This window comes from Mastigoproctus giganteus, chromosome 8, assembly GCF_048544385.1.
Source record: "Mastigoproctus giganteus isolate SK-2022 chromosome 8, ASM4854438v1, whole genome shotgun sequence".
Classification (NCBI taxonomy): domain Eukaryota; kingdom Metazoa; phylum Arthropoda; class Arachnida; order Uropygi; family Thelyphonidae; genus Mastigoproctus; species Mastigoproctus giganteus.
Genome location: NC_143582.1, coordinates 193222660 through 193250107, shown reverse-complemented (window position 1 = coordinate 193250107; position 27448 = coordinate 193222660). Strand labels below are relative to the sequence as shown.

General features: G+C 37.8%; 1 protein-coding gene across 3 annotated transcripts in view; it reads right to left on the bottom strand.

Annotated features, from left to right (window-relative positions):
• Nucleotides 1-27448, bottom strand: part of LOC150082125 (uncharacterized) — a 645531-nt gene that overhangs the window by 176444 nt on the left and 441639 nt on the right. For all 3 annotated transcript variants that reach the window (XM_090379113.1, XM_090379114.1, XM_090379115.1), the window contains 2 exons: nucleotides 20943-21192; nucleotides 11030-11125 (listed from right to left, as the gene is read on the bottom strand). In XM_090379113.1, coding sequence (XP_090235239.1) covers nucleotides 11030-11125; nucleotides 20943-21192 — 346 coding nt within the window. The remainder of the gene's footprint in view (nucleotides 1-11029; nucleotides 11126-20942; nucleotides 21193-27448) is intronic.

Sequence of the window (27448 nt, the reverse complement as noted above, 5' to 3'; positions counted from 1 at the left end):
TTTGATGTTAGAGTTCTTGATAGCCACAAGTGTAAGATATGGATGAGCTGCTAGTGTAAATTTTATGCATTTTTTTTTAAAATTAATTTATATATTTTATGTTTTTACGATGTTGTATTTATTTATTTTATGAAAGATGTAAAATATTCAGTTGAGAGTTGTTAGGCAGATTTGAACTTATGTTCTGGGTGCCGCCTTAATTTTTAATAAAAAAAAAAATAATAATAATAATAAAAATAAAAAGGCTTTAAATGGATTGAGTATGCTTCTATCTTTCTCAGACAATGCACACAAGGGGACATAAACTGAAAAAGGATGGCTGAAGGATAGACGTGTGAAAATTTGTTTTCAGCCAGAGGGTAATTGATTGTTGAAACAAACTACCATCTGGTGTTGTAAAAAAAAGATGAAACATAAGCAAAAATGCTACTTGTGTGTTGCATCTTCCCAAAGATATTGATCCAGCAAGTCTTTGAATTTCTCTAAACCTTTGGCTTCAAAGTACCTATGGAAGGCAGCATATTTCAATGTTTAGCATTAGTAGAGGCATATGATGCAAGAAAGAAAGCTTATACATCAGCCAAAAAAAAAAAACCTTCCCACTTCACCCATCCATTAACTCCAAATGTTTGTCTAGTTCTGTCTTGAATTTATTTAAGCTATCAATTTCTACAATGACAAGGTGTCAAGGTGTATTTGTTTCAATTGCGGTCTCCAGGGTTCCCCCTATATGCCGCTGTAGCATCTGAAAAGGTGAAGGCCAGCAAGTGTATGTATGTATGTAGGTGTGTAAGTATGTGTCTTGTTATGTTGAGTGCTGGCACTGGCGACTTTGCAGCCAGGGGGCAGGGGACACATGGTCCCCTGACTCCCAACCTTGGCCACGAGGAGGCATGCCAGGGTCCACTTTCTAGCTGATGGGGCTATCAGGCAAGCCTGGGAGCCCCAAGGAAAAGGAAGCGGGGATAAGAAGGGATGGGGAGGTTGGATAGAAGATAAGGGGAAAAGATTGACCTTCCATGAAATAGAAGAGAGAAGTTTACAATAGTGTATAGAGTGAAAAAAAAAAAAAATTATATATATATATATATATATATATATTTATATATATATTATATAATAAAAAATATATAAATAAATAAAATGTTAAAAAAATAAAAATAAATAAATAAAATAAAATACAGCAAAAAAAATAATAAAAAAATAAATAATAATAAAAAAAATCAATAAAAAAAGTACCTATATACAATGTCTACTATTAGCTAAGTGAGTACGATCACCACTCCTGGGGGCCAATCAGAAAACCAAAACTATAAATAACACTTCATTACATTAATTAACACATTTCAAAAGTATTACTATTAGTCCACAGCAACCAGACACTTGTCCAGTCATTGTACAGGACTCAACCACTTTGCCTCAACTTCCCCCTTCTTCTTCTCCCCCCCCTTTTTTACAATGACAAGGTATTCTTATATTGATTGAGGCCTCCAGGGTTACCCCTATATCTGCTGTAGCATCTGTAGGTTATTTATAGCCGGCAAGTGTGTGTGTGTGCGTGTTGTGATGGTTGTTGTTTACCGGCCCTGGAGTCTTAGCAGCCGGGAGGCAGGCACTCCAGGACCTATCTAAATTACACTAAGTGGGATTCCAACAAGTGGAATCCCGGTTATAATAAATAAGGAATGGGGAGGAGAAAGTGGGAGAAAAGAAAGTAGAAGAAGAAAAGAGAGCAAAACACTCTCTCAGGAAAAAGAAGAAATAGGAAAGAGGAAAACACTAGTTGGAAAATCTAACAAGCGAGAGAGCCTGAAGAGATAAAATTTTGAAGCCCGAAGGCTTGTAATTTTGAAAGAAAGATTCCCCTAGCCGGGAAGGAAGCCCAACCTGCACCTACAAGGGGAGAAAGAAAAGTCTCAAGAAAAGAACATGGGTAATGTACAAGTGGCTATTAGATGGCCACTTAAAAGAATAAATTAAGATAAACAATAAATACTTATGTCACCGATATGAAACATAAGCAGTAATCACATTAACAAATTACACTGCATAAGCAGAGAGTAAAATATACAATATTTACAAAATAAGTAATTAAAATCTTAGCTGAAAAACCAGTCAACCAAGAAATTAACAAAAATAGTCAACCAGAAAAAATGCAAAAACATATATACAAAACACAAAGAGACAATTAATTACAAGCAACAATAATCCAACAAACAGAACTCATCCAAGGCAAAGATATGCCAAAGGCAAAACCAATAAATACTGTACAAATAAATCAGTTAACCGAATCAAAAGCAATTCTAAATTTAAATCTAAGTATAACAAATCAAAATTAAAATAATAAGTTAAGTATTAAACAATAATTAATGAATATGCAGAGAAAATGTCTCTGCACAAAGTAATCCAATCTATATACATATGTACATAACTAGCAAGTGCAAAGCTGCTACACAAGCTGCGAAAAACAAAGCTGTCTCAAATAACAAGACACCGTATTAACAATAATGCATAGATAAGCATTAAAAAAGCATTAAAAAACAACCTGCAGGGCTGAACAAAAGCTAAAACTATACATTTCCACTGCAACTGGCAGTAGAAAAGAAAAATAATAGCAAGACTGGAGGAGGAGGAGAATAATGCCCTTAACCAGTCAGCCAACAAAGCAATTGGATCTGAGAGGGCGGGGAGAGGTCTATCCCACCCCTCAGAACCAAAAACCCATTTACAACAAAATGCTAGACCAAGAACTATATGGTACTAGCAAAAACCCAACTGATTGCAGCTGCAATCAGGCAGGAAGGAAAAATACAACAAATAATCAGCCCCTCAGGAAAACAAAATTAAATCGAAACACAAGCAGCAAGAGAAGCAGCCAGCAACTCCAGCAGTAAAACAGTCTAGAGAGGAAAATCATCTCACTCAACCAGAACAGCCAACAGAAGGTTGGATCTGAGGGAGCAGGGAGAGGTCCATCCCACTCCTCAGAGCCAAATAGACAACACAAGAAGAGAAAAACTGTCTCTTCAACATAATCATGAGCTAACTACGTAAGTAATGTACAATATAAACACTTAAGATTAACAACTGCTGATTCAAAAACACAATAAAATCAGTTACTCTCAATTTTTAGAGCAAACAGCAAATAAAACAAAAGCACCATGATATTAACAAGATAATTACAGTATTTACAAAATACATACAATTTAACACAGAAAATCATTTCAGGCAGCCCGGACAGAGTTCGAAGTGGGAGAGGGGAGGTCCAACTCTCCCACTTGGCCAGGTGAAACCTGAAACAAGTCTCCAGGAAAAGATGCAAAAACTCTGCGTCCAAAACACAAGGCAATTTAGGCAAGGAAGAAACTCCTCTCAGGAAAAAAAAAAAAAAAAAAAAAATGAATACAGTAATATATATAAATATTGAGAACAAAAATTTACAGACCAAATAACAAAATCAAGGGTTATTCCTTGATAAAGCCGCTCTTCTCCGGAAGACACTATTAGCAAAAGAAGAGAAGGCAGAAAGAGTCCACCGACCAAACCGGGTGCCAAAAATCATCTAAATTACATACATTCGTACACAGACAATTGTTGTAAATCTACATATAAATTACAATGTAGGACAATATGTTCAACCGTCTCCTCAGAGCCACAAGAGCAGAGAGGAGAAGCCCAAACCTATACACACAAGAATTATTTCCATGTGCCATGATTAAGAAAGTGTGAAATAATCCAAGTTGAAGACAGTTAAAATTTTTATCTTTAATGAAAACACGAGGAAAGAAAGAAAGCGTGTGTGACTCTGCCGAGAGAGGAATCATCCCAAGAGTGTTGCCACTCTTCCAAAGCAAGATTGGAAAGCCTGGCCAGATCAACATTTGTAGAGTTCTCATAATTATTAGCAAAATCTCCCATTGAGGCAGGAGAGCGAGATTTCCTATGGTAAGACAAGAAATGCAATATAATTTGCAGTAGACGACCATTAATAACAAGCAGGGCATCAGTAGAAACAGTTCTACATGCCCTGCAAGTATACAGAAGGAAGAACCATTGTGCCTGCAGAAGGTATTTTTGGACCACTGAATTAAGAATTCTGAAGCCCCAAGCGCTGGCACCATAGCAGACGATGGAGATGAAGAGACACTTGTAGTAAAGACCAAGAGAAGATAACTTAAGATTCCAGAGGGAACAGGCAAGACGCAACAGCCAGCCGGTAACAGAACGGATTTTCTGCCGAAGGTACTTACAATGGGGAATGAAAGATAAATGATCATCAATCACCACCCCAAGGTATTTATATTCACTTTCCAATTTAACAGCCTGGTCAAGAATTTTAACTACAGGGGACGATTACGATTCAGTAGGCCTTTCAGAAGAACATGTTTAGTTTTAGGGACTGAAATGGAGAGTTTATGGAGGGAACACCACATGTGAAGATCATCTAAGATGTGGTTTGCTTTAATTTCCAATTCAAGATGAGAATTCCCAGGGACAAGCAAGGCAAGATCGTCGGCATAGGCATTGTTGACAATATCATCATGAGGGGCATTTAGCCATCCATCAAGGACCATGAGAATTCCCAGGGACAAGCAAGGCAAGATCGTCGGCGTAGGCATTGTTGACAATATCATCATGAGGGGCATTTAGCCATCCATCAAGGACCACGTTCCAGCAAACAGGGACAAGAACGGATCCCTGAGGACAACCCCCTAGAAACTGGCCTTGTAACCGAGCAAAAACCCGAGGAGACCACAAGGCTTTTATTATCGAAATAACTAGAAATTAGTTTGTAGATAGGACAGGAGATCTCGGCCTCCTGAAACCTCGCCAGGACACTCTGCCACCATAAGGTGTCAAAGGCCCCTTTGAAGTCTACAAAGAGACCGAGAAAGTATTTAGGAGATGCTCGAACAGTGCCCAGGAGAAGATTAATTGCATCTGTAGTTGATTTACCTTGCGTGAAACCAAACTGGGAAGAACAAAGATTTTTTTGAGTTATAGTAACCCTTGAAATGTGAAACCAGAAGTTTTTCCAACAACTTGCTGAGAAAAGGAAGAAGGAAATTGGATGATGAGAAGAAGGAGAGTCAGCTGGATTGCCAGGACTCTTGAGAAGGATTTTTAAGTTGGCAGTTTTCCAGCGATCAGGGAAAACACCAAACCTAAGGCAAGAATTCATAAGGATAGAAATAAGGATAGGTTTGATGTTCCAGATTCTTTTAATCACAGAAACTTCCATGAGGTTCAGACCTGGACTTTTGCCATTAGTAAGGGTATTAATGGCAGAATCAATTTCTATATTAGTGAAGGGATCCTCAGAAGAAGAGCTTCAAACACAAGATGCTGTCATCTAAAAAGAGTTTGTTCATTGCACTCAGGAACCGAGATGTCCCGGAGAAGCAATTCATCCAAGATGGCATCAACAGATGCTGACCAAGTTAAAGTTTCAGTGGAATTTGGAACATGGATCGAAGTCTGAAGAACATGTGGATGGAGTTTAGAGGCGATGACTTTATAGGGTAAACCCCAAGGATCTGATTTAATAGTTCTTTCCACGAGATGAGCCCAAGCCTGCGCCTTCTCCTGTCTAATACTGTTAAAATATCTGCTGCGAGCTGCCTTATACAAGTCAGCAAGCCTGCTTACTTCAATTGGTGGCCTGTTATTTCTTTTAGCTCTATTAAGATTTCGCCTGGTGGTCCTAAGATCTCTTCTAAGAGAGGAAAGACCATCAGACCACCAAGGAACAGAATTGATTCGACGAGATTTTTTAAGAAAACTAAGGTCAGAGACCTCAGTAATAATTCCAGTTATCCTTTCTTCCAGGGAATTTGGATCCAATTCAGAAAGTTTTTTTTTTGGTAGTTGTTGGCACATAGGCTTCTGTGGCCATAATGCACCTCCCAACGTTTTTGTAGTACTTTGATCCAAGCCCGAAGCGGGAATCGAACCCGCGACCTTTGGGTTGCCAGGCAGGCACTTTACTCACCCGGCTAGCCCGGTCGGCAATTCAGAAAGATTACAGATGAAATCCTCATTAACCAAACTCAAAATATTAGAGTCGAAAATGCTCCAGTCAGAACCCTAGTTTTATAGCGAGAGAAATCATGATTAACTCAAGAGGAAGAAGGCCTAACAGTGGTGACCAGGTCAAAAGTGATAGGGTGATGGTCACTGCTCGACCAAGAAGTACGAACTGACCAATTATTTATACCGTAAGAAAAAGCACGATTTGAAAGTGTGATGTCAATGTAAGATTGACCCTGCAAGCTGGAAAAAGTTGGGGGATGGCCCCGGACATTATGGACAATTAAGTTTTTTGCAACGATGAAATCCTCAAGGAGATCACCCTTGGGGCTAGAAGTAGGGCTTCCCCAAAGGGGAGAAGAAGCATTAGAATCCGTCATAATGATTAACGGAAGACCAGAAAGTCTGGTTAACAAGAGTTCCAGGTAATTTAAGAACTGCTCAATAAGCTGTGAATACTGCGAACATCGCATGTACAAAGAGACGGCATAAATTCTGCCGAAGGAACCCTCAAGACAGGCGAAGCAGCAAACTTGGAGCACAGACTATTGATCTTAGTAACCGTGATCAGAGGGTACACGATGACCAGAGCAGCCAAAACCCTAGTCACCGCATTGCCTCCAACCCCAGAAGTATCAGGGATAAATTGAACTAACTGAGACTGAAAGGGCAAGCCCTTAATCACACCTTTATAGGAATATGGCTCCTGGAGAGCCAAAACAGAAAATTTATGTAAAGGAATTAAACTAGATACATCATTAACATATAAACTTCGCTGACAATTTAATTGAAGGAATTTTACACTTATATTTACAACTGTAGTATGGATACTATTCATAAGATGTCCTGAACCTCACCTAGTCTTGTACCCTGAGATATTCGGGACAGGAAATTTCCTTGTAAGAATGGTCAGCTTTGTGTTTCCTAATTTTACAGTTGGGATAAACTATGGGGGAAGATTTACTGGGGCAATCAGAAATTTGATGGCCCTGACAACCGCAGTGCCCACAGGTGTGTTCAGGTGACCTACAATTTTTAGATGAGTGGCCATAGCCCAGGCATTTGAAACACCTAGAAGATATTATGAAATCCTTAATACCATGGACTGACCACCCAATATAAATTCCATTATTATTTTGTAACAAAATATGCCTCATAGGGCCAGGGGCCTCAATCACCCAGTGCTGGCAGCCCTTCTGCTTGGCATTCATCTTAAATCGAAATTTAACTAGTTTCTTAAGGCCCTCAAGGGAATAATCCGTGCCAATGAAGTTCTTATCATGAAGAGATCCTGGATGAAATCATCTTCAGAAGTGTCTTTACCAATGTCGTAGATAACTACTGTAGGAATTTAATTTCTTTGGAGTGTCAAGAGAAAATTTTAAGTCTGAACTTCTGACATGATTGTAGGGAATCAAGGTTGGCTTTAGAAGCTGTTTCGATCACAATACCACGGTCCCGGACCTTGCGGACCACCTTAATTTTAATCTTTCTAAATTTGTCCCTGAATTGAGTAGTAATTTCCTTCTGTACTTCCTCACTAGTTTTTAAATCCAAAGATTCAGAAGCTCGAACGATGATTATGTGTTGTGGCTGAATTGGACGCTGAAAAGATTGGGCCGGGGCCCTAGATGCCACGCTGGCATAGGTATTGGAAGAGAAGCCAAAGGTGCACTGACAGAGGGAGCTGACCTCAAGGCACAAACATCCAGGTACTTGTGTTCCAAAACGTTAAAGATCTTAGTAACTTCAATCACAGTGGTTGCAGAAATATTAGGATCCGACTCCAAGACGCAAGTCAGCTGGTCGCTCAAACCAAAAACCGTGTCCACAGAAGTTTTCACAGTAGGGTGAGAGGGAGTAGAAGAAGTAGAACCTCTCTCATTAGAAAACATATCAGGGAAATCTTTACCAATGTCACTAATCATAACTATAGGATTCATATCATCTCTCAACTCTACAGGGCCAATAGACAGGTTAGGAGGAGAGGACAAAGTAGAGGTAGAGTCATATTCTTGTGCACTTGAAGAGCCCATTTTATTAGTAACTCAATGACGAATGACACTATAATAACCAAAGCTGGTACACTGAAAGGTATGGTAGAGAACAGTCCTCACACAAATTCAGTCAGATTCGCCCAATAGAACAGGAGTTTTGGACAACTCAAAACGTTACCACTAGGGAGTGCTGTAAAAATTCCAGAAATTAAGTATTCTCACAAAGACTGAGCTTAATCCGCCTAATATGGACGGAGATATGGGCGTTTAAAGCCAGAAATTTTTCAGCCCAAACCACCCACAAAGGAAATGGCTGTAACCCAGTCCCTAAAGCACCAAACCCCACCAAACTTCTTGGAGGAGGTCTCCTAGGGCAAGAGGAGACTATATACCAAGTGGCAAATAATAGGAACACCTAAACACAATTGAAAGTTTTACCAATATTCCGCACCTATATGTATGTACATGGAGAAAGGCAGCCATTATTAAAGAAGGTAACCATGATAACATAAAATATCAGCATATATATATAATATTGTAAGTAGAACGCGTAAAGTAGATTTAATTGGTTTAAGTCTAATGAAAATACGGTATACACTGGGAGCGATATATGGAATGAAAAAGAGGAAGAAATAGACAGGGAATAAAATAAAGATAAGAAGTGAAAAAGCGACCAAAATGAAATAACATTGCAGTGTCTTTCACAATTTCAGTGTCATCATCAGAGGTCATCCACCGAATTTATGAAAAAGACAGCAATGTTCTTGCTTCTGTTTCCGACATGATCTGTATGCTGATGTGCAGGTGTGCAGTTGTCACGTGATGTGAAGGTAAATTTTGATATGAATTTTGCATTAATAAATTTATAAGGAACTTGCCAATAAAAGTAGTTATATTATAACTACTTTTATAACTATGTAGTGCATGTAAGGTATGTAAGGTCATTCATGATCTGTATGCACTACGTATTATAACTACTTTTATTGGCACATCCCTTATAAATTTATTAATGCAAAATTCATATCAAAACTTACTTTCGGTGGATGACCTCTGATGATGACACTGAAATTGTGAAAGACACCGCAATGTTATTTCATTTTGGTCCTTTTTCACTTCTTATCTTTATTTTATTCTCCTGTCCATTTCTTCCTCTTTTCATTCCATATATCGCTCCCAGTGTATACAGTATTTTCATTAGACTTAAACCAATTAAATCTACTTTATGCGTTCTACTTACAATATTATATATATACACATTATGGCTGTAGGGTACGTTTTGCTATTGCAGTGTCCCTGATCCATAAGCTATATTACTATTTTACTACTATTATTATTATCCTTTTCGTACAGGCACTTCCCCTCTATATTAATTCCCCCCTAATATATATAAGTCCAGTACACTAAGTACAGGGCATCTAATACTTTGCCCCAAAGATACACTAAAATAGTTCACACAGTAAACCCACAAAATGTCTGTCACCACAAAAAGCAATAACCAATGTGTAATTCTATGAGCGTTTCATGAAATGGCGGCCTCCAGTGTAAGCAGCCATGTTTTTCAAGATGGCAGCCTTCAATTTTTACAAGTCCACCAAAGCAACCGATTGGCTGTCACTTTGGGGAAGAAGACATGGCTACTGAGTACATATTAAAACTAATATTGTAAGCAAAAGCTTAATAATTTCATTTCTCCTATACGGCTGGCAATAGGCAACAATAAAGTACATCAACAAAGTCCCCAAGCCTCCAACAGCCACCCAGAAGTTCCGGAATATTGTCCAAGACCCTGGACACCCCTATACAGGGGATCAAAGGCCACAGCAGCAAAAAATAGACCGTCAACGAAGGAAACAATGATAACTGGTGTCCATTTTTCAATGTTAATAAAAGGCAAAAATATCGAAAAAAATACGAAAACGTTTTTTGAAAAGCATAGCGCTAATCCTTCATTGACGGATGAAAGATTTTGATTGATTTGATTTGGTAGTTGTTGGCGCATCGGCTTCTGTGGCCATATTGCACCTCCCAAGGTTTTTTTGCAGTACTTTGATCCAAGCCCGAGGCAGGAATCGAACCCGCGACCTTTGGGTTGCCGGGCAGGTACTTTACCCACTCGGCTAGCCCGGTCGGCCCGGATGAAAGAAGGGTATCCCCAGACTCACCATAACTTCAGCAAACTGGGACACACAAATTTATAAGGGGGGGGATGGCCTAAAAACACTTATTTATAGATAAAATCCAGGAGACTAAAAACCGCACAACAGCACTGAAACCTAAAAATACAGTAATTCCTTTTTACAATGACAAGGACAGGTATTCTTGTATTGACTGCGGCCTCCAGGGTTACCCCTATATACCGCTGTAGCATCTGTACGTTATTTATAGTCGGCAAGTGTGTGTAAGTGTGTGTGTAAGTATATATGTGTGTTGTGATGGTTGTTGTTTGCTGGCCCTGGAGTCTTATTAGCCGGGAGGCAGGGAGCAAGCTACCTTTTACAATGACAGATGGAAGTTAGTTCCAGCAATCAACCACCCGCTGGTTAAAGGCAAATTTCCACACAAATTACAAACTATAAAAAATTTGTTTCAGCTGAGCTTACCATGGTCTTGTCAGAACCAGTGGGAATGGAGGTAGATTAGAACTGCCATTTTAACCAGCATAGAAAGCTAGAAATGGAAACAAGGCATTGGAATTTCCGATTCTTTCAGCATTTATTTACCACTGCATGACCAGCACATATCTGTTTGTTTGTTTTTTGAGTTTTGTTCTTTTACACTAAGTATATTTAAAGCTCAAACTACATTTTATATCATTACTAATGATTTCAGCATCCATCATCTATCTGATTTGTAAGTACTATAAATTTAAATAAATACAACTGGGGTGCAAATTTTAAGTCTAGCCTAGGGCACATGAAACCCTTGCACTGGCTTTGTTTTGGAGTGTGATAAACACTAGACACACTACTACAGCAATTAGCATTCCCTTTCTCTATACATACCTGAGCATCATGAAATGAATATTGTTCTTTAATATGCAATTGTGAATGCGCTGTCTGCACTTCTTTAGTCACATTTTCTGTTTGGCTTTCTACAAACTATAAAAAAAATGAAAGAGTGAAAATGGAAAAAATGAAAATTTCAATTACTCTATAACAATTAAGTAATAATCTTATTATCCACCTGAAAACAGTTAAATAAAAAAAGCACCAACAGAAATTTATTCATATTTTAATTTAGATACTCAAAGATGGATAATTAAATAAAAACAACTAAAATATACTATAGTTTACATAAATATATATATATATATATATATATATATATATATATACTGGCCTACCAAAATATTAGAGGCTGATATTCTGATATGCAAATACCTCCTGTTATAAATATAAGTGCAATACTCCAATAAGTAGTAATGTATTGAAATGGGTTCATCTTTAAGTAGAGTTGCATGTTTTCATTAATGCTTTACTAGTGGAAAAGCAGATAATATGGATGAGTTTATGAGCAGCATGATTGTTCACTCTTATACAGTGGAAGTATTCCTGAGGGCAACAATGGAGGTGTTATATGTATTTAATCAGATTGATTAAATTCTTCCCAAAATAAGAACAAATGGCTTCTTTCCCGTAATGCAATACCGAAAGTCAAACTAAAAAGCAAAACAAAGGCAATAACCATAAAATCATGGTCATTTTCAATACTGGAGAGAAAGTACCAGTATGCTGAACAACAGAAGCTAAAGACAATTAGAGTATTTAACAGTTCTGGTGCACTCCACAAGCTTCTCATGACTGAGTGAAATAAATACATCCTTTGCAGTGCATGATCTGTTTATGTGTTTCCTTTCTCCAATGATAATGAACACTGGGGCTATGAAAATACAAGATGCCTGAAAAAATCCTTTATTATCAGAAAAATCCATAACTTCTGATCTGATATGAAATAATAGATGTAGTTTTCACTACTACAAATAATAACTAAGAAGTCTGTTTCTCATGTGTTTCATAGATCACTGGTTCAAAGGTGGTCATCAAACAAAATGGATACTGCCGAAGATAAAGTGCAATGTTCTTTGTGACTTGCCCCCTAAAAATTTGGTGATTCAGGTTAAATATAATTATTATTTGATGTTTAGGAAGAATCCAACAAGTGTTCCAACCTTTTACACATGAATAAAAAAGTTAAAGGAAACTGGAAGTTTACTGCATGATAAAGGTTGCAGAGGGAATCGAATATCTGTTGAAGTTCAGAAGTATATTTGTAATGCATTCCACTGAATGCCCAAGAAAGTCAATTTGATGCACTTTACATAAATTTCAAATTTCGAAATGGTACACAATGTCTTTCATAAAAGGTTTAAATTATTTGCTTATAAAGTTCAAGTGATGCAACAGTTATTAACAACAGAAAGGCCAGAAAATGAACTGTTTACAACCATAGTGTGGTAGTTAAGTGAAAACAATAGTTCTTTTCTGATGAAGCAACTTTACACGTTTCAGGACATGTAAATCTGCACAATGTTCACATATGGTGATTCTGAGAATCCGTGAAAAAATGCGGTGCATGAAAAAATGCACGAGTCTTAGGGTCAATGTGTAGTGTGGGCTTCATCACGATCAGATTACTGGTCCATTTTCTCTCTCTGGAAATTAATTAATGGAACAAACTATCTTAACCTTTTAGATGATTGTGCTTCCACAACCAGAGAATGTCAGCTGAATTTTTTTTATTATTTTTTTTTTTCAATATGATGGTATCCCACTTCATTGGTATTCTCCTCTACATAATATTCTTGACGCCATTTTCCCAAATCACTGAATTAGTCATGGTGATACAACTAATTGTGAAAAAAAAGTTAATGCAAATATGCATCTGTTCAAAAGTTATGGAGTTTTCTAATAATAAAGATTTTTTTTGGACACCCTGTATGTAGGGTGGCCCAGCAAACCTTGTTTCATGTTCGTTAACACTAACAGACACAAATAGGTATAGAAGAAGCTTCATCCTTGGTTTTTCATGTTTCTTGTTTGGAGAGTGTGAATTTCATTGGAGATTAGGAGGATTTGTAAAGCCCTCTTCAATCAGAACTATAGTCAACAAATCTCAGGTTGCTTTTTTGAGTCTTTTGGTATGCACTGCACACTTAATTAGCTAATTAGCTCACGAACACACACTTTTACAGACACAATAACCTATACAGGGTGTTTCAAAAATGATGATCAATAATTTAAAGGTGAAAAGTACAAGGTCAAGTACAAGGTTTGTTTTAATTGCAGTCTCCAGGGTTCCCCCTATATACTGCAGTAGCATCTGAAAAGGCAAAAGGCCAAGTGTATATATTTAGGTGTGTTGTTATGTTGAGTGCCGGCACCTGGCGACTTCACAGCCAGGGGACAGGGGACACCTGGTTTCCTGCCCTCTGACTCCCAACCTTGGCCATGAGGTGCACCAGGGACTGCTTTTAAACTGAAACTCTTATTGGGGCTATCAACCAAGCCTGGGAGCCTCAAGGTGTTTAGGGAAAGGAAGTGGATATAAGAATGAGCAGTATGGGAATTGGAAGGGAAGGGAAGGGAAGGGAAAGTTGGATAGAAGATAGGGGGAAGAAGAAATAGACATTCAAAGAGAAACATTGCTGATGTTGTGACTTGTGAATTGCATTAGGATTTTCGTCGGACCAAATGTGACAGTTACGAAAATTAAAAATACCATCATGAGTAAACCCAGCTTCGTCAGTGAACAAAATGTTGTTTAAAAATTGGGGGTTCAGGACACACTGTTGTTGCATCAACTGGCAGAAGTTCACTCTGGGAGGGTAGTCTGTATTGCTGAGACCTTGTACACACTGGATATGGTAGGGGCACAGTAACTGGCGATGTAAAATTTACCACACACTGCTATGACCCAGCACACGCTATTGCATAGCAACCCTCCTTGTTGAAATTGCTGGATTTTGTTCTATTCTTTCTAACACCCTTTCCTCAGCATCAGGTGTTATGCTTCTGGGTCTACCTGCTCGTACTGCATGTGCGAAGCGCCCATGTTCTCTAAGGCGTTGATGTATCCTGATGAATATGCTGTCTTTGGTGGGGAAATGCTTCTTCGTACAAACATGCAGCCTCGAGTGCGCTGCCGTTGGCTTTACCATACATGAAGTGCATGTCCGCATACTCTTCGTTGCTGTAACTTCTTTCCATGTTGACTATCCTTTGACAAGTATGCCTGCTACGTCTCAGAGCATTGAGAGAGGGGAAAGGGAGAGAATGAGCATAACCTAAAAAAACAAGTCAGTGGTGGATCCCAACTAGAAATGTGCAATATCTCAAAAACGATTCACTTAAGGACTCATGTTTACTAGGCTTTTTTGCATATTGTAGTCTGTACAGTTCACCTTTAAATTATTGACCATCACTTTTGAAACACCCTGTATAAGCTGACATACCACACAAAGCAGGACCATAGTGGTCAATGAGTCAGGGAATCACCAAAACCACACCAAAGCAAATGGACTGGAGTGCAGTGACTGTACCTTCTATCCAGGCCTACAGTGGTGGTTTTCTGGTTTGCTATGTTGTCATAGCACATTTTCATCATCCATGATGGCTCTGCCAACTCTTGATTGTAGGACTACCAAAGTATCATCAAAAACCAGGTTCATCCTGCATCATTTATGTGTATACTTATCCAGATGGTAATGGAATATTCCATAAGAACAATTCCACTAAGCATAACACATACTGTGAAGAGCACTTAAAATATATACATCTTCCTTAATCTCAACATAGCCTCTGAACTTAGGGATCACTTGGAAAAAATAATCAGAAACTGACAACAGTCAGCAATGAATACAGGAAACCTTAAGAATATATTCTTACAGAAATGGGATAAGATTCAGGGATACCGGCAAACCACACCTTTTAAAATGAGGACCAATGACTGCTACTGCTAAAGAAAAATCAACTCGCTATTAACTACATTCCCTAATTGTTTGGTAGGATGGTGTGTGTGTGTGTGTGTGTGTGTGTGTGTGAGCAAAAAACAGGAAAAGGAGGTGTCAAAAGATAACCTGCAAATGTTTGAGGGCTGCACAGGTAATTTTCAAAAGAATATACAGACATCTTATTTTTTTTTCTGTTAAATAAAATTTACATATGTAATGAAATTATACTTTTTTTGAATCCAGCCATTTCAAAATCATGATTTAATTTAAAGTCCTTTTAGAGGTGGGTGTAGGATAAATGGGAAATTTTTGCAGATGCTGACCAAATGTAGAAATGAAACTTTAAAAAAAAAAGCCAGAAAGATAGTTATCACCCTATCTGTCAGTTCACAGTTCAATAAAAGAAATGCTAAATTTGAGGAAATACAAATTTTAAATGAAAATTTGCTTATACAGGTAACCCTCGTATAACACGGTAGTTAGGTTCCTATAAAATGCCGTGTTGTGCGAAATCGTGTTATATGGGACTAAGAAAAAGTACAAAAAGGGGGGGGGGGGTTACATTCCAAAAGCTAATAAAAATACACCATTTCATTAACAAAATGTTAACAAAACTAACATTAGTAAAATAATAAGAGGAGTTTTACTAATATTACTAATATTATTATCAACGTAGAACATATTGAGTAGTACAGCTCTGATTCATACTATCTAACAAAACTAACAAAAATACATCATTCTAGATTTCATGTATCTTCTCTCCTTAAAAAATCAGTAAACTGGGTTAGTTTGCTTTGCTTTATAAATCTTCATGAATTTCAATGTATGGAACTAAACATTTTTTGATGCTCCCTTTTGAATTTTGGGCTCCTTTCATTCAAGAATCTGCATTATAAAAAAAAAATTCTAATTGCTCGGCTAACTTTATGCCTTCCCATATGCTTTTTGGTGTAAAATTTGGAAGTTTAGAATCTTCATCGGCACTATCATCCTCTGATAGTGCCGATGATATTCGGATTTACCTCCAATGCCATTTCCACCATATCCACTTCGCCAGCCTCTTCTCTTTTTCTACCAGTAATTCTTGAATGTCTTCAGTAATAATATAATTTTTTATTTTTTAGGAGCATAGGTGACTAAGGCCATGTTACTCTGTGTATATTGTCTATAAATTGTGTGTCCTGAGGTCAATTTTCTTTAGCTGGACAAAAATGAACCTGTGTTTCAGGGAGAGAAAAAACTAGGCTACCCTCGCATAAGATCAACTATAACTCAGCCATGTTGTGAAAAAGACCCATAAAAATTTCTCCCGTCATCGAAGCGATTCAACCTCAGGTCTTTCCACCCGGTGCAGGGGAGGAGGGCGATTCTATCAATTGTGCTGCCCACGAGGGCTTCAGTAGTCATATTATCAAAACCTTCCCCTCTTACCAACTTAGCAAATTCTACTATTGCACCAGTTTGACCGTATTTCCTGAATGAACTGACTCTGGCCATACATTTTCCCACATGCATTTAACATTGATGGTTTTACTTCTTTCAGCAATAAAGCTATGGTTCTGATACAGTCCACAACTGAGAAATGTTTCCATGCGCCTCCATTACTTCTATAGATTCGGATTCAATTTTTTCCAAAATCCAGTGTATGGATGAATGAAAGAAGTTGTATTAACCTAGTACAACTGTGATTCAAGAGTGATTTATTATTTTTATTATTATTAGTATCCATTTATTTAGATGTTGTGCAGGTTGAAAAACCTAGACAATTCATGGGTGGAAGGGGGGGGGTCAGAATTCCTTCCAGTTGAGATCTGCTAACTACAGCCTCGACTGCACAGGAATTTAGAAATCCCTCCAGTCATCCATGGAAATCATTCAGATCTTTTCAAAATGAGTGACAGATAACGAGGTATCATGGCAACTAAACTGTAATGGACACTCCTCAAACCCAGCACGAGAAGTTGAGTTGCTATAGCACCTCCACTATGATAAACAAACATATTTGTGATTGCTACTTGTAGCAATGAAAAATTTGTGAAAATGAGTGGAAAACAAATGTAAATGCCCATTAACAGTACCTCTGGTGAGTATCAAACATATAATTTTATATTAAAATTGTTTTATATCATAATATATTATATTAATTATTTTATTTATATTATAAATTTGTAATAAAAAGAACCAAATGATACAATTTTTGAGAATTAATGATAAACAGATAGAAACGTATGCAATTCACAGCACAATTGCTTTAAAGTAAGCAAAGTGCAGGACACAATGAAGTCAGAAAGTGTTGTTGTCATTGTTGGAGTGGAGGTTTAATGGCAGAAGGGCTACTAGGGCTGAAATGCATGTTACTGTGTAATGATACAAAACGTGTTAAAGTAGGTATACAGATTTATCATTTGAAATAATCGAAAAATTCTGCTAAGTTGGCGGCATCTCCGATAATGTAACTTAGTGTAATGGCTCTTGTAGGTAAGACAGTAATCAGAAAGATGTGATTCTGGCAGCATGGTAGTAAGTACATTTAATAATAATGTGTCTTATAATAAGTGTGGAGTGACAGTGTAAGTAGTGTGAAGGATCCTTCCCTCACAGTAAAAATAGATGTGTTAAGTGACAATGTGCAGTTTTGCTCTGGACAGTACAACTGTTTCATGACTATTTAACCAGAAGCTGGATTTCCATAGTTGTGGAGCCCATTTTATTTTAAAGAGCTTATTGTGTGTTTGGGTATGCCATATTTGAGTCCACTGTTCAAAAATACCCATCATATGATTGGTTTATAATCAGTAAAAGGAATGTGAATGGAGTCTGTATCAGAGAGGTGTCTTGTTGCTTGATCCACACACTTGCTTCCCAGTATTTCAGAATGATTAGAATTCCAACAGAATTTTACTATCTGTTATTTTGATTGAGGAGAAACAGCAAAGATCTAATTTGTTTCAACAGGGGATGAGAAGGCTGGGAGTTATTTTGCAGTAGTCACCACACTTAAAAGTCTATATAGATTATGGTCCATAAACTGAAAAGATCTTGAAGGTTAAGGATATCTTAATTGCATACAGTTCAGCAATGGTGGCAAGATGGAGATTGTAGAGGTGGGGAGGATCACTGTAGCTCCAACAGATGTATCAGATTTTGAGCCATCTACTTGCAACTGTTGAATGGTTTTACTTGCCAGGGAGTGTTCCCACCTCCATCAGCAAGTAGCTAGGGTTCTAAGTCTTGATGGGTATTAGTAAGATACACATTCCACTGCTGCATTAGGTCTTGCAAACAGATTCCTGTAGGTTTGTTCTATAAATATTGACCCACTGTAGTCAAAGAGATAAGTCCAGATGGGTGATCGGGAGGACTACATATTTTTAATGCATAGTTAAGAAGCAGCACCATTCTCCTAAGATGTAATGCAGGTTCATGGGCATCTGTGACAAGGTGCTTCTTGCTGTGCTAATGAGAGTATGGTTCTGGGCCAATCTGCAATTGAAACAGCTGGAGGCACTGAGCTTCCGTCTGTGTTACTGATGACTGGTATTTCTGTCTTGCTGCTGCATGGGTTTGTTTTAGTATATTAAGCTTTACATGCTTCTGGGCAGGTGACTTTTTGCTCTACTTTATACTTTTGTATCTTTCTGCCCCCCCCCCCATTTCCCACATGAATTAGGATATGCTGAATGTTGTTGACCTTTACAATGGACAGCATGATATTTCTACAATCTGTTTGTGTATAGTCCTTGGATCTACTGTATCTCCGAAAAATACTGATTGGGAATGGCCATATTGTAGCATCTGATGAGTTGGGAATATAGGGTCATACTTAATAATTAAGGACACTGCTGGTAAAATTGGTGTGCCAAAAGTGAGGATTATATTCAAGTGGGAATAAGTTCACAACCTTTTCTGATCATTATTCATTTGGCTTGAATGACTTTTTGATCATGTTCTCAACTTTTATTACGATTTGTTGAACCATTCCAATTTCATTATAATCTGACAAATAGAAATCCAGCAAATTTTTATTTTATGTTTTCAATTATAATGAATGTTATCTTCCCTACATAAAACCATATATATGAGTGCTGTTCAATAAAGAATGATTTTTTTTCCCTTTCACAACATACATTTATTAATCATCCATATTTTGATGGTACTTTTCAAAGTAGTCCCCATTTGATGAAATGCACTTACTCTAAAGTTTCTGCCATTCTTCAAAAACATGGTGGAAGCCATTTTTGACACGTTTGATGTTTGAGAATCGGACCTGACATCTTTAAAATGTCTTCTTTAACATTAACTTTTTTTGGAAATAAAAAAAAAAAAAAAAAAAAACACAGGGTGCAAGGCAGATGAGGTGCACATATGACATTAATGCTGACTAAGTACTCAATAACAGTATGAGCAATGTGAGGACATCTCATTCTTGTGATGCAGCATCCACCCACCTGTGTCCAGTTGTAGTCGTTACCAACGAATGTGATCCCGCAAAGTGTGCAGTACAGTTCTGTAGTAAGGCCCTGTAAAAGTTATGACATGACACAACATGCTGGTAAACCTTGATGCCGATAACTTTTCTTGCAGAAGCCACAATTTTTGCTTTTTTCAGTGTTGGCGATGACACAGACTTCCAAACAGAGCTTTGTTGCTTACTCTCTGGGTTGGAATGATGAAGCCATGTCTTGTTGTCATTTGTTTTGGTTTTTAGGGGCATTAGCAACTAAGGCCATATTGCTCTGGGGATATGCGGTGGTCATTCCCTGACCTTTCTACATCCTCCATGTCTCATCTGCCATTATCACCTAATGCAGAACCTCACCATCTTTAGTAACCATCCATTGCAGCTCCTAACAAACCTCACGTGAAACTTGCTGTTGCTCAGATCCGAGTAGTCTTGGTATACAGCGTGCACAAACACGTGTCATATGCAAATAGTTGTGAAGAATATCGTGCATGATTCCTACTGATATTCTCAACATCTCTACTGGTTGCCTTACTGTTATAAGATGATCTCTCACAATTACAGAAGCAGCGTTTTTAAGGTTTCTGTAGTGATAGCAATTGTTGAAGCTCCAGGACTGTTGAACTTAACTGACCACCAAGGTCTGTGCATACAAGTCAACTGGAGAGTTGCTATGTGATGCAGCTTGGTTTGGTCTTAAATTCTGCAGCTCAGCTAGAAATAGCAAGCAGTATGGTTGCTCATGAAAAATTATGACCATTCTTTTTTGAACAGCCCTCACATATATATAAAAGCGCATTTCAATTATTAGTGGACTGACACCAAATTTTCAGCATACGTTTTGCTGATCCCTGCAGAGCTTTTAGGTTCAATTCCATAGCCCCCTCCCAAGTTTTCTCCATAAAGAAATCTAAATACATAAATGAAAGTATGTTTCAGATGTTCATGAGAAAGAAAAGGCAAATCAGGATAAAATTTAGTTGGTCTCTAGGAATCTTTCAGCTCAATTCTGATTCCATAGCTGCCCCAATACCCCTAAGTCCTATAGTAACATTGATATGAATTTGGGATAGCATACCTGATATGAGACTTTTGTAACAAATTATGTCAGTATGTTAAACCATTTCCTTCCTTCCTCATTAAAGAAGTAGTGCTACACAAATCACACTGCATGACTAGTGCAATAATAAGTAAACATTGCTTGAAAATTTCATAAACATTCAAATACAGCATAGGAGATTTTTAACCCCTGAGGTATTATTTGCTCAAGAAATATGATAAAGTGCCTCCATTAACAAATTTGTTTTCTTTTGTGAATTACTTCAAGTAACAGCCAGTTATCTACTAACTGTTGAAAATCATTTGAAAACTCCAAATTTCCATCTATATGAATTTCCCTTCCAAATCCATCCTGCTGTAACACAACTTCCTACAAACATCTACATCTCAGTAATACTCTTAAGCAAAGAAGAAATAGAAGAATATGATAAATATAATGATTTACCTCTGATTTCACTTCAGGAGGAGGGGGAGGAGGTGGTCTCAAGTTACTTGTTTCGTGAAAAACCATATCTCGCACTACACAAAGAGCTCGCTGCCTAAGAGAGTCCGATCCCAACTGCTGCAACTGTGTGAACAATTCCATTAGGAATTCAGGGTGCGATTCATTTTGTGTTACTAGTTTAGCCACTTCAGCATATATGGATTCTTGCACTGAATCACAAGGCAAATTACTATTCCTTTCACCTGCTTCACTGTAATTAGTTCAAATATAAATTTTATAAAAGATGAAGTGAATACTTAAGAAATGTAATCAGCAATAATTAGTTAAATTAGGTAGTATTTGGTATTAATTCACTGATCTAATCAATATTTAATCAACTTTAAACTTTCTACAAATGTATACTAATTATCTGTAATATCAATTGAAAGCAAAATTAACACCCAAAAAAGTGAATGGCCAAAGGTTTGCTGATGATCTATCAGGTCATGCATCCAAATCTCTGGTCATTCTCTTCTTTGTAACACCGAAATAGCAACAACAGCGGTTACAGACAAATTACGAATAAATACCACAATTGATATTTCCAAATTTAAACTATATGCAGTTTCCATTCTGAAATAAACAGATATTTGTATCTCACCTTTTAAGCACATTTAGTCTCTGTGAGACTAAATGTGCTTAAATCCTCTTTTAATACATCATTGAAATTTTTAAGTTCAAAACACAAAAACAATAATTACAGTTCAAACAGTACATAATTATCATTCACTTTCTGAAGATGATCTGAGTCTTCTTTGTCAGAGTGAGTGATTATTCTGGCACAAAGGTATACAGAGGTAGCTTCTGATTTATGTAGGGAATCTGTTCCTATGAATGGTGATGTATATCAAAATAATGTAATTTGGATGTGGTTTTTGCTTATCTACATTTATCTGTTATAAAGGGGAGATGCTTTCCCATTGTAATATTTTTGAACTCTCCAACTTAATTTAAGCTTCAGAACTATTTTTGAAAAATCAAAAATTAAAAAGAGCAATGTTAAAACAGGAAGCAATAAAAATACACAAATGTATTGCAGTGTGTATGTATAAACAATTATTATTTACATACTGTACTGGTCATACCAAATTATTCAATTTTAGGAAGCCAAGGATAGATTGTCTGAACAGAATTTAGCTTCTCTCTTGATACAGTTCATTACAAAAGATCACTAAATTCTCAAGTAAACCTGCTGCTCTGTTTCATGTTTGCCATATCAATTTTAACAAGGATAGCCTCTCTCAAACAAACTGCAAGTTTCAGATATCCTTTTTATGAGCTATTTTACTTTGGTCCTAGCTGCATTTCCTCTTCATACTGCACACTTACCCTCTCTTGCTCCAACTCAGTCAGATCCTCATTGGTCAGTTCAGCATCATGCAATTTGTGTCTCTTCCACGTTACTTATATCCACCTTGTTTCAGCCAATCCAATTTGCCAATTCCATAATCTTTAACTGAATTTTAGGGATACTGGCAAGCTCCTGGAGGGTATGAATGCATTCCAGCCATATATTCCACCTTACACTTTACATTGTTGCCCAAGTGACCTCTTTTCTTGATGATGCATTGTTATCGACATCTTAATAATTATCCCCTCCAGAACTACAAAACTAATGGTTAGGTCACACCATCTGTCAGTGACAGCTGTTGCATGGCCCACAGATATAATAAGCTTTGAATATCACTATCATTCCTAGTCCATTAGTTGCAACAAAGATGTCATATTCGTTGTCATGAAAAAAATGAATTGTATGTTGTCATTCAGGTCTTCAATGTTAACAGTGAAGATGGCCAGGCACTACGTAAAAAAAGGCAGCAAGGCTGTTGTTGAAATTCTGTTTGATAAAATATTTCTTAAGAAAGAGAAAAACCAAAAGTTTTTAAATTTAGAATTTAAAATTTTAAAATTAAAAAAGTTTATTGAAACAATGTAATTTAAAACAGCAAAAATCAGGGATAGAAGTTTTGTTTTTTCTGAGGAAATAGTGAGGAATGTGAGTTCCCATAAACCAAAAGAGTAGGTTCATCGGCATAAGTGACTCTTGAAGTATTAGAAATGGAATGAAGCAGCCATTTCCTGAATCCCAGACGAGTGGGCCAAGCAGTGAACCTTGAGGGCATCCTCATGAAACAGAATGGCAGATTTTTTTTGAGTACCTGAAATAATTTGTACTGAGTGACAACAAATATAGCAATTATGCATCTGAAAGTGCATCTGGAAACGTGGGAAAGGAGTTCGACCAGAGTTTCTTCAGTATCGTGGCTGACATGGAACCAAACTGTTATGATTTTAATGAGGTCTGTAAAAAGAGAGTCCAAGCAAAAAGCAATAAGATATTCTAAAGTTTTACCTAGATTTGAAAGTAAAGGAATTGGATGATAGGCCTTTGCAGTAGATGGAGAACCTGGTTTAGGGAGCAGGAAAATCCTGTTCAGTTAAGCACTTACTGAGAAGAACTACTAGGACGGAAGGAAACAGTTTGTGCATTCTATCAATAAAAGTGCTTTTTAAGTTATTTAAACCAGGAAAGTTTTCTGGAAACCAGATTTACAAAAAAAAAAAAAAAATATATATATATATAAAAAATAATAAAAAAATAACCCTATTATGTTAGGGGTCACCTGGAACGTAACTTTCAACTACCCTAGTGTATTGTATCTGTATATTGTGTGTTCTCTAGTCAAGTTGCCTGCTTTGCTGGATAGAAAACCTTGCTATCTATGCCTCAGCTGACTAACTCAGCCATGGAGTGAAAAAAAGTTCCATAAAAGTTCCTCATCATCAATAAGGTTCGAACCCACGCCTTTTCCACCTGGTATGGGAAGGATGGTGGTGATGATACCACTGTGCTACCCACACAGACTAAACCAGAATGACATGAAAATTTAGAACACTACTTAAGACTATTTGCTATGCATTTCAATTAATTTTCTTCTCAATATTTTGATGATTTTATCATTTGCTGAAATTGCTAACTTTTAATGTCTGACCAGTTCAGATCACACACAACGGATGCAAAAAAAGAATAGTTGTGAAATTAAATATGAACTTAGCTATAAGTCCAGAAGGGCCTTAGCTAATTGCAGCCATTGGACATCTCAATTAGCAAATGCTTTATAGCATTCCTGCACGAGGAGTGGACCAATTGGATGGAGGTACCAAATCAGGATTTGGCAGCAACAGGATGGTTGAAGCAACGTAGTGTAATAGGTGTGAAAATGGACAAAAAATTAATAAGAGTTAACGAAACACAAGAGTTTCAGAGTCTTTCAAGAAATGTGGAATCAGCGATACCCTTGATGGGAAGTGAAAGTTCAGATCATAATATTACTAATGACTAGCACGGTGGTAGTAGTAACTAAAAGGCTACTAGTGACGGTCGTGTTCCAAGCCGCTAAGTGGATTTTTCTTATTTATTGATTTGAAATTATTGTTTTTCTAAAACTTTTGATTTAAATTTAGTAGTATAACATTATTTTGTGATTTTTTGATTAATTTGGTGTATTTATTCTTTACTCGGCCTTGTAAAAGTATCGGTAAGGGTTTCCACGTGTTCGTAACTACCGCTACCGTTAGTAACTTTCCCGCCATTGTGATACCGTACTAGTTATACCGTAGGTTATATACCGTACTAGATAGCGTTAGTTGAACTTCGTTAGCAGTTAAATTGTACGTTTAAATAAATACATATAACGACTTAGATTACAAACGTAATATAATTAATAACATAACATAATTAATTATAAATTAATAGAATCATGACTCAGACCAGAGCAGCAAAGCAAAAGGCTCAAGCTAATGGAAGTGCTGTGGCTCAGAGCAGAACTGAGGGGGGCAGTTGTCCTCTGACTCACAGCCTTATAAAATGCACTGTTTGCTTGATGTTTGCAGAGCAATCGGGTACGGGACATGATACTGCCAAGGGGGATGTCTTTGTGTGTGCGCGATGCAAGGAGTGTATCGATATCAGGCAACAACTCGGTGTTCTTATGGGCCTATATGAGAGCTTGAAGGACAGGGTGGATGCCCTCGAAGAAACTAAATTGAGGGGCCCATCAAGCTCTCAGCTGCCCACATCAACGCCAGAGCTTGCACTTGGGCATCGCGTGACACAGAGACAACCCCCAAGGCAGAATGCGCTGGTCCCGAAGGAACTAGTAGTTGTTGGTGACTCTATTGTCAGGGAAACGGGGAACATGCTTTGTAAAAAAGATAGGTGGAACAGGACCAGGGTATGTCTGCCAGGGGCAAAGGTTGATGACGTTGTAGAGCGAATATCATCTTTTAAGGGCACACAAGGTGATATAGTTGTACACATTGGCACTAATAATATTAAGAGTAGGAGACCGGCAGAATTACTTAACAAGTACAGGTCACTGTTGAACAAAAGCCGAGAATTAGGGTTTAATTTGAAAGTGTCTGCAATTCTGTCCAGACACGATATGAGGGAGTATATGATGAGAGCCTTGTCGAACAATTCGGCCCTGGAAAGATTGTGCAAGGCTCAAGGGGTAGAATTTTTTTCAGCCTGGACTGTACTTGTTAACAGGAGAGATTGCTTCTACAGGGATGGGATACACTTAAATAGAAAGGGTGCAAGAATATTTGCTGATGCTATCGAGGCAGTGTTAGGTGGGTCGGAAAACTGCTAGCTTGGGGGGGAGACAAAGACCAATAGATTGACAGTAGCCACTGGCAGAGGTGAAAGAGATTCTTGCACTGCTTCTATTAGAATGAGCAGAAGCCTGAAAAACAAGATGCATGGTATTTCAGAGACTGCTGGGAGCCATTGCGGTACAAGTAAACACATGGGTTGTGTTAGGGTAGCTAAGAATAGAAACAGGTGCAGGTATACTTGCGTGTACACCAATGCTAGGAGTTTAGTAAATAAATTTGATGAATTTGAGGTATTGCTCAAAACATCGAAGGCAGATATTGTTGGGATATCAGAGACGTGGTGTCACACAGATATAAGGGATGCGGAACTGCAATTTGGGGAGTACAACGTCTACAGAAAGGATAGGAAGGGGGGAGGTGTTATGCTATTAGTTAAGAAACACATAAAAACCAAGGAAGTGAAGCCAGTCGACATCGCTGGACAGTGCAGTGTGGAGTCAGTTTGGTGTGACAAACATTGGGAGATCAAAATTGAGAGTAGGAGTGTGCTATAGGCCTAATGACTCTGATGAGTATAATAAGGAACTGTACAGGGAAATAGAGTGGGCCAGTAAATCATAGTGTCTTATAATGGGAGATTTTAATTTCCCAGATATTGACTGGATTTTGGGGGCTGGTTACTCACATACTAGCAGGGCTTTTGTGGATTTATTGGATGATTGTTTTCTACATCAGCATGTTCGGGAGGCAACTAGAGGGAGTAATACTCTTGATTTGATTATCAGCAGTGATTCTTCATGCATTAAGAATCTGCAGATAAATGAACCACTAGGTGGCAGTGATCACAGTGTGCTGAAGTGGGATTTACTCAAAGAGGTAACTACCATTAGGGGTAAAGGGAAGGGTTATTGCTTCCGTAAAGGCGACTACGATGGACTGAGACAGTATTTAAATTCTATACAGTGGGACCAACTGATGATGTTATCAACAGCAAATTCAAAATGGGAAGCATTCAAAGAACTTATCTTGGAAGCTACTAGGCTTTACATACCAACTAAGAAATATTGTTCAAGGTTTAGGCCAAAATGGATGTCAGATGAACTAATGAGGCATATGGCAGAGAAGAAAAATGCATGGGATACATACAAATTAACACATGACACAGAAGCCTATGATAGATACAAGTTGATATGCAACCAAGTTACAAAGGAGGTTAGGCAGGCGAAGGCAGATTACAAGAAATCCTTGGCAAGGGATGCAAGGAAAAACAGCAAAGAGTTCTTTACTTATGTAAACTCTAGAAGGAAGGGGATGAATCAGATTGGTCCACTTGATATTGATGGGTCAACTGTTGATGATCCTGCTCAGGTAGCTAACAAACTGAATGAATATTTTGCATCGACATTCACACATGAGGAGTTATTCAGCGAGGGGAATGCCATAGGTGTATTCAACTCTAGCAGCAAGCTACAGAATCTTGAAATAACTGGGAGTAAAGTGGAGGAGAAACTGTTGAAGATAAACACAAGAAAGGCACCCGGGGTGGATGGGATCTATCGAGTTATATTAAAGGAGGCAGCAAAGGAAGTAAGCAAACCCTTAGCCATAATTATGAGAGCTTCCTTGGACTCAGGGGAGGTACCCATAGACTGGAAATGTGCAAATGTGACCCCAATTCACAAAGGAGGATCAAAGGCTGACACAAGTAATTATAGACCTGTGAGCTTAACTTCTGTTCCAGGAAAATTAATGGAGGCACTGGTTAAAGAAGCACTGCAGGATCATTTAGACAAGACTTCAGTTATAGCTCAGACACAGCATGGTTTTGTTAAGGGGAAGTCTTGCCT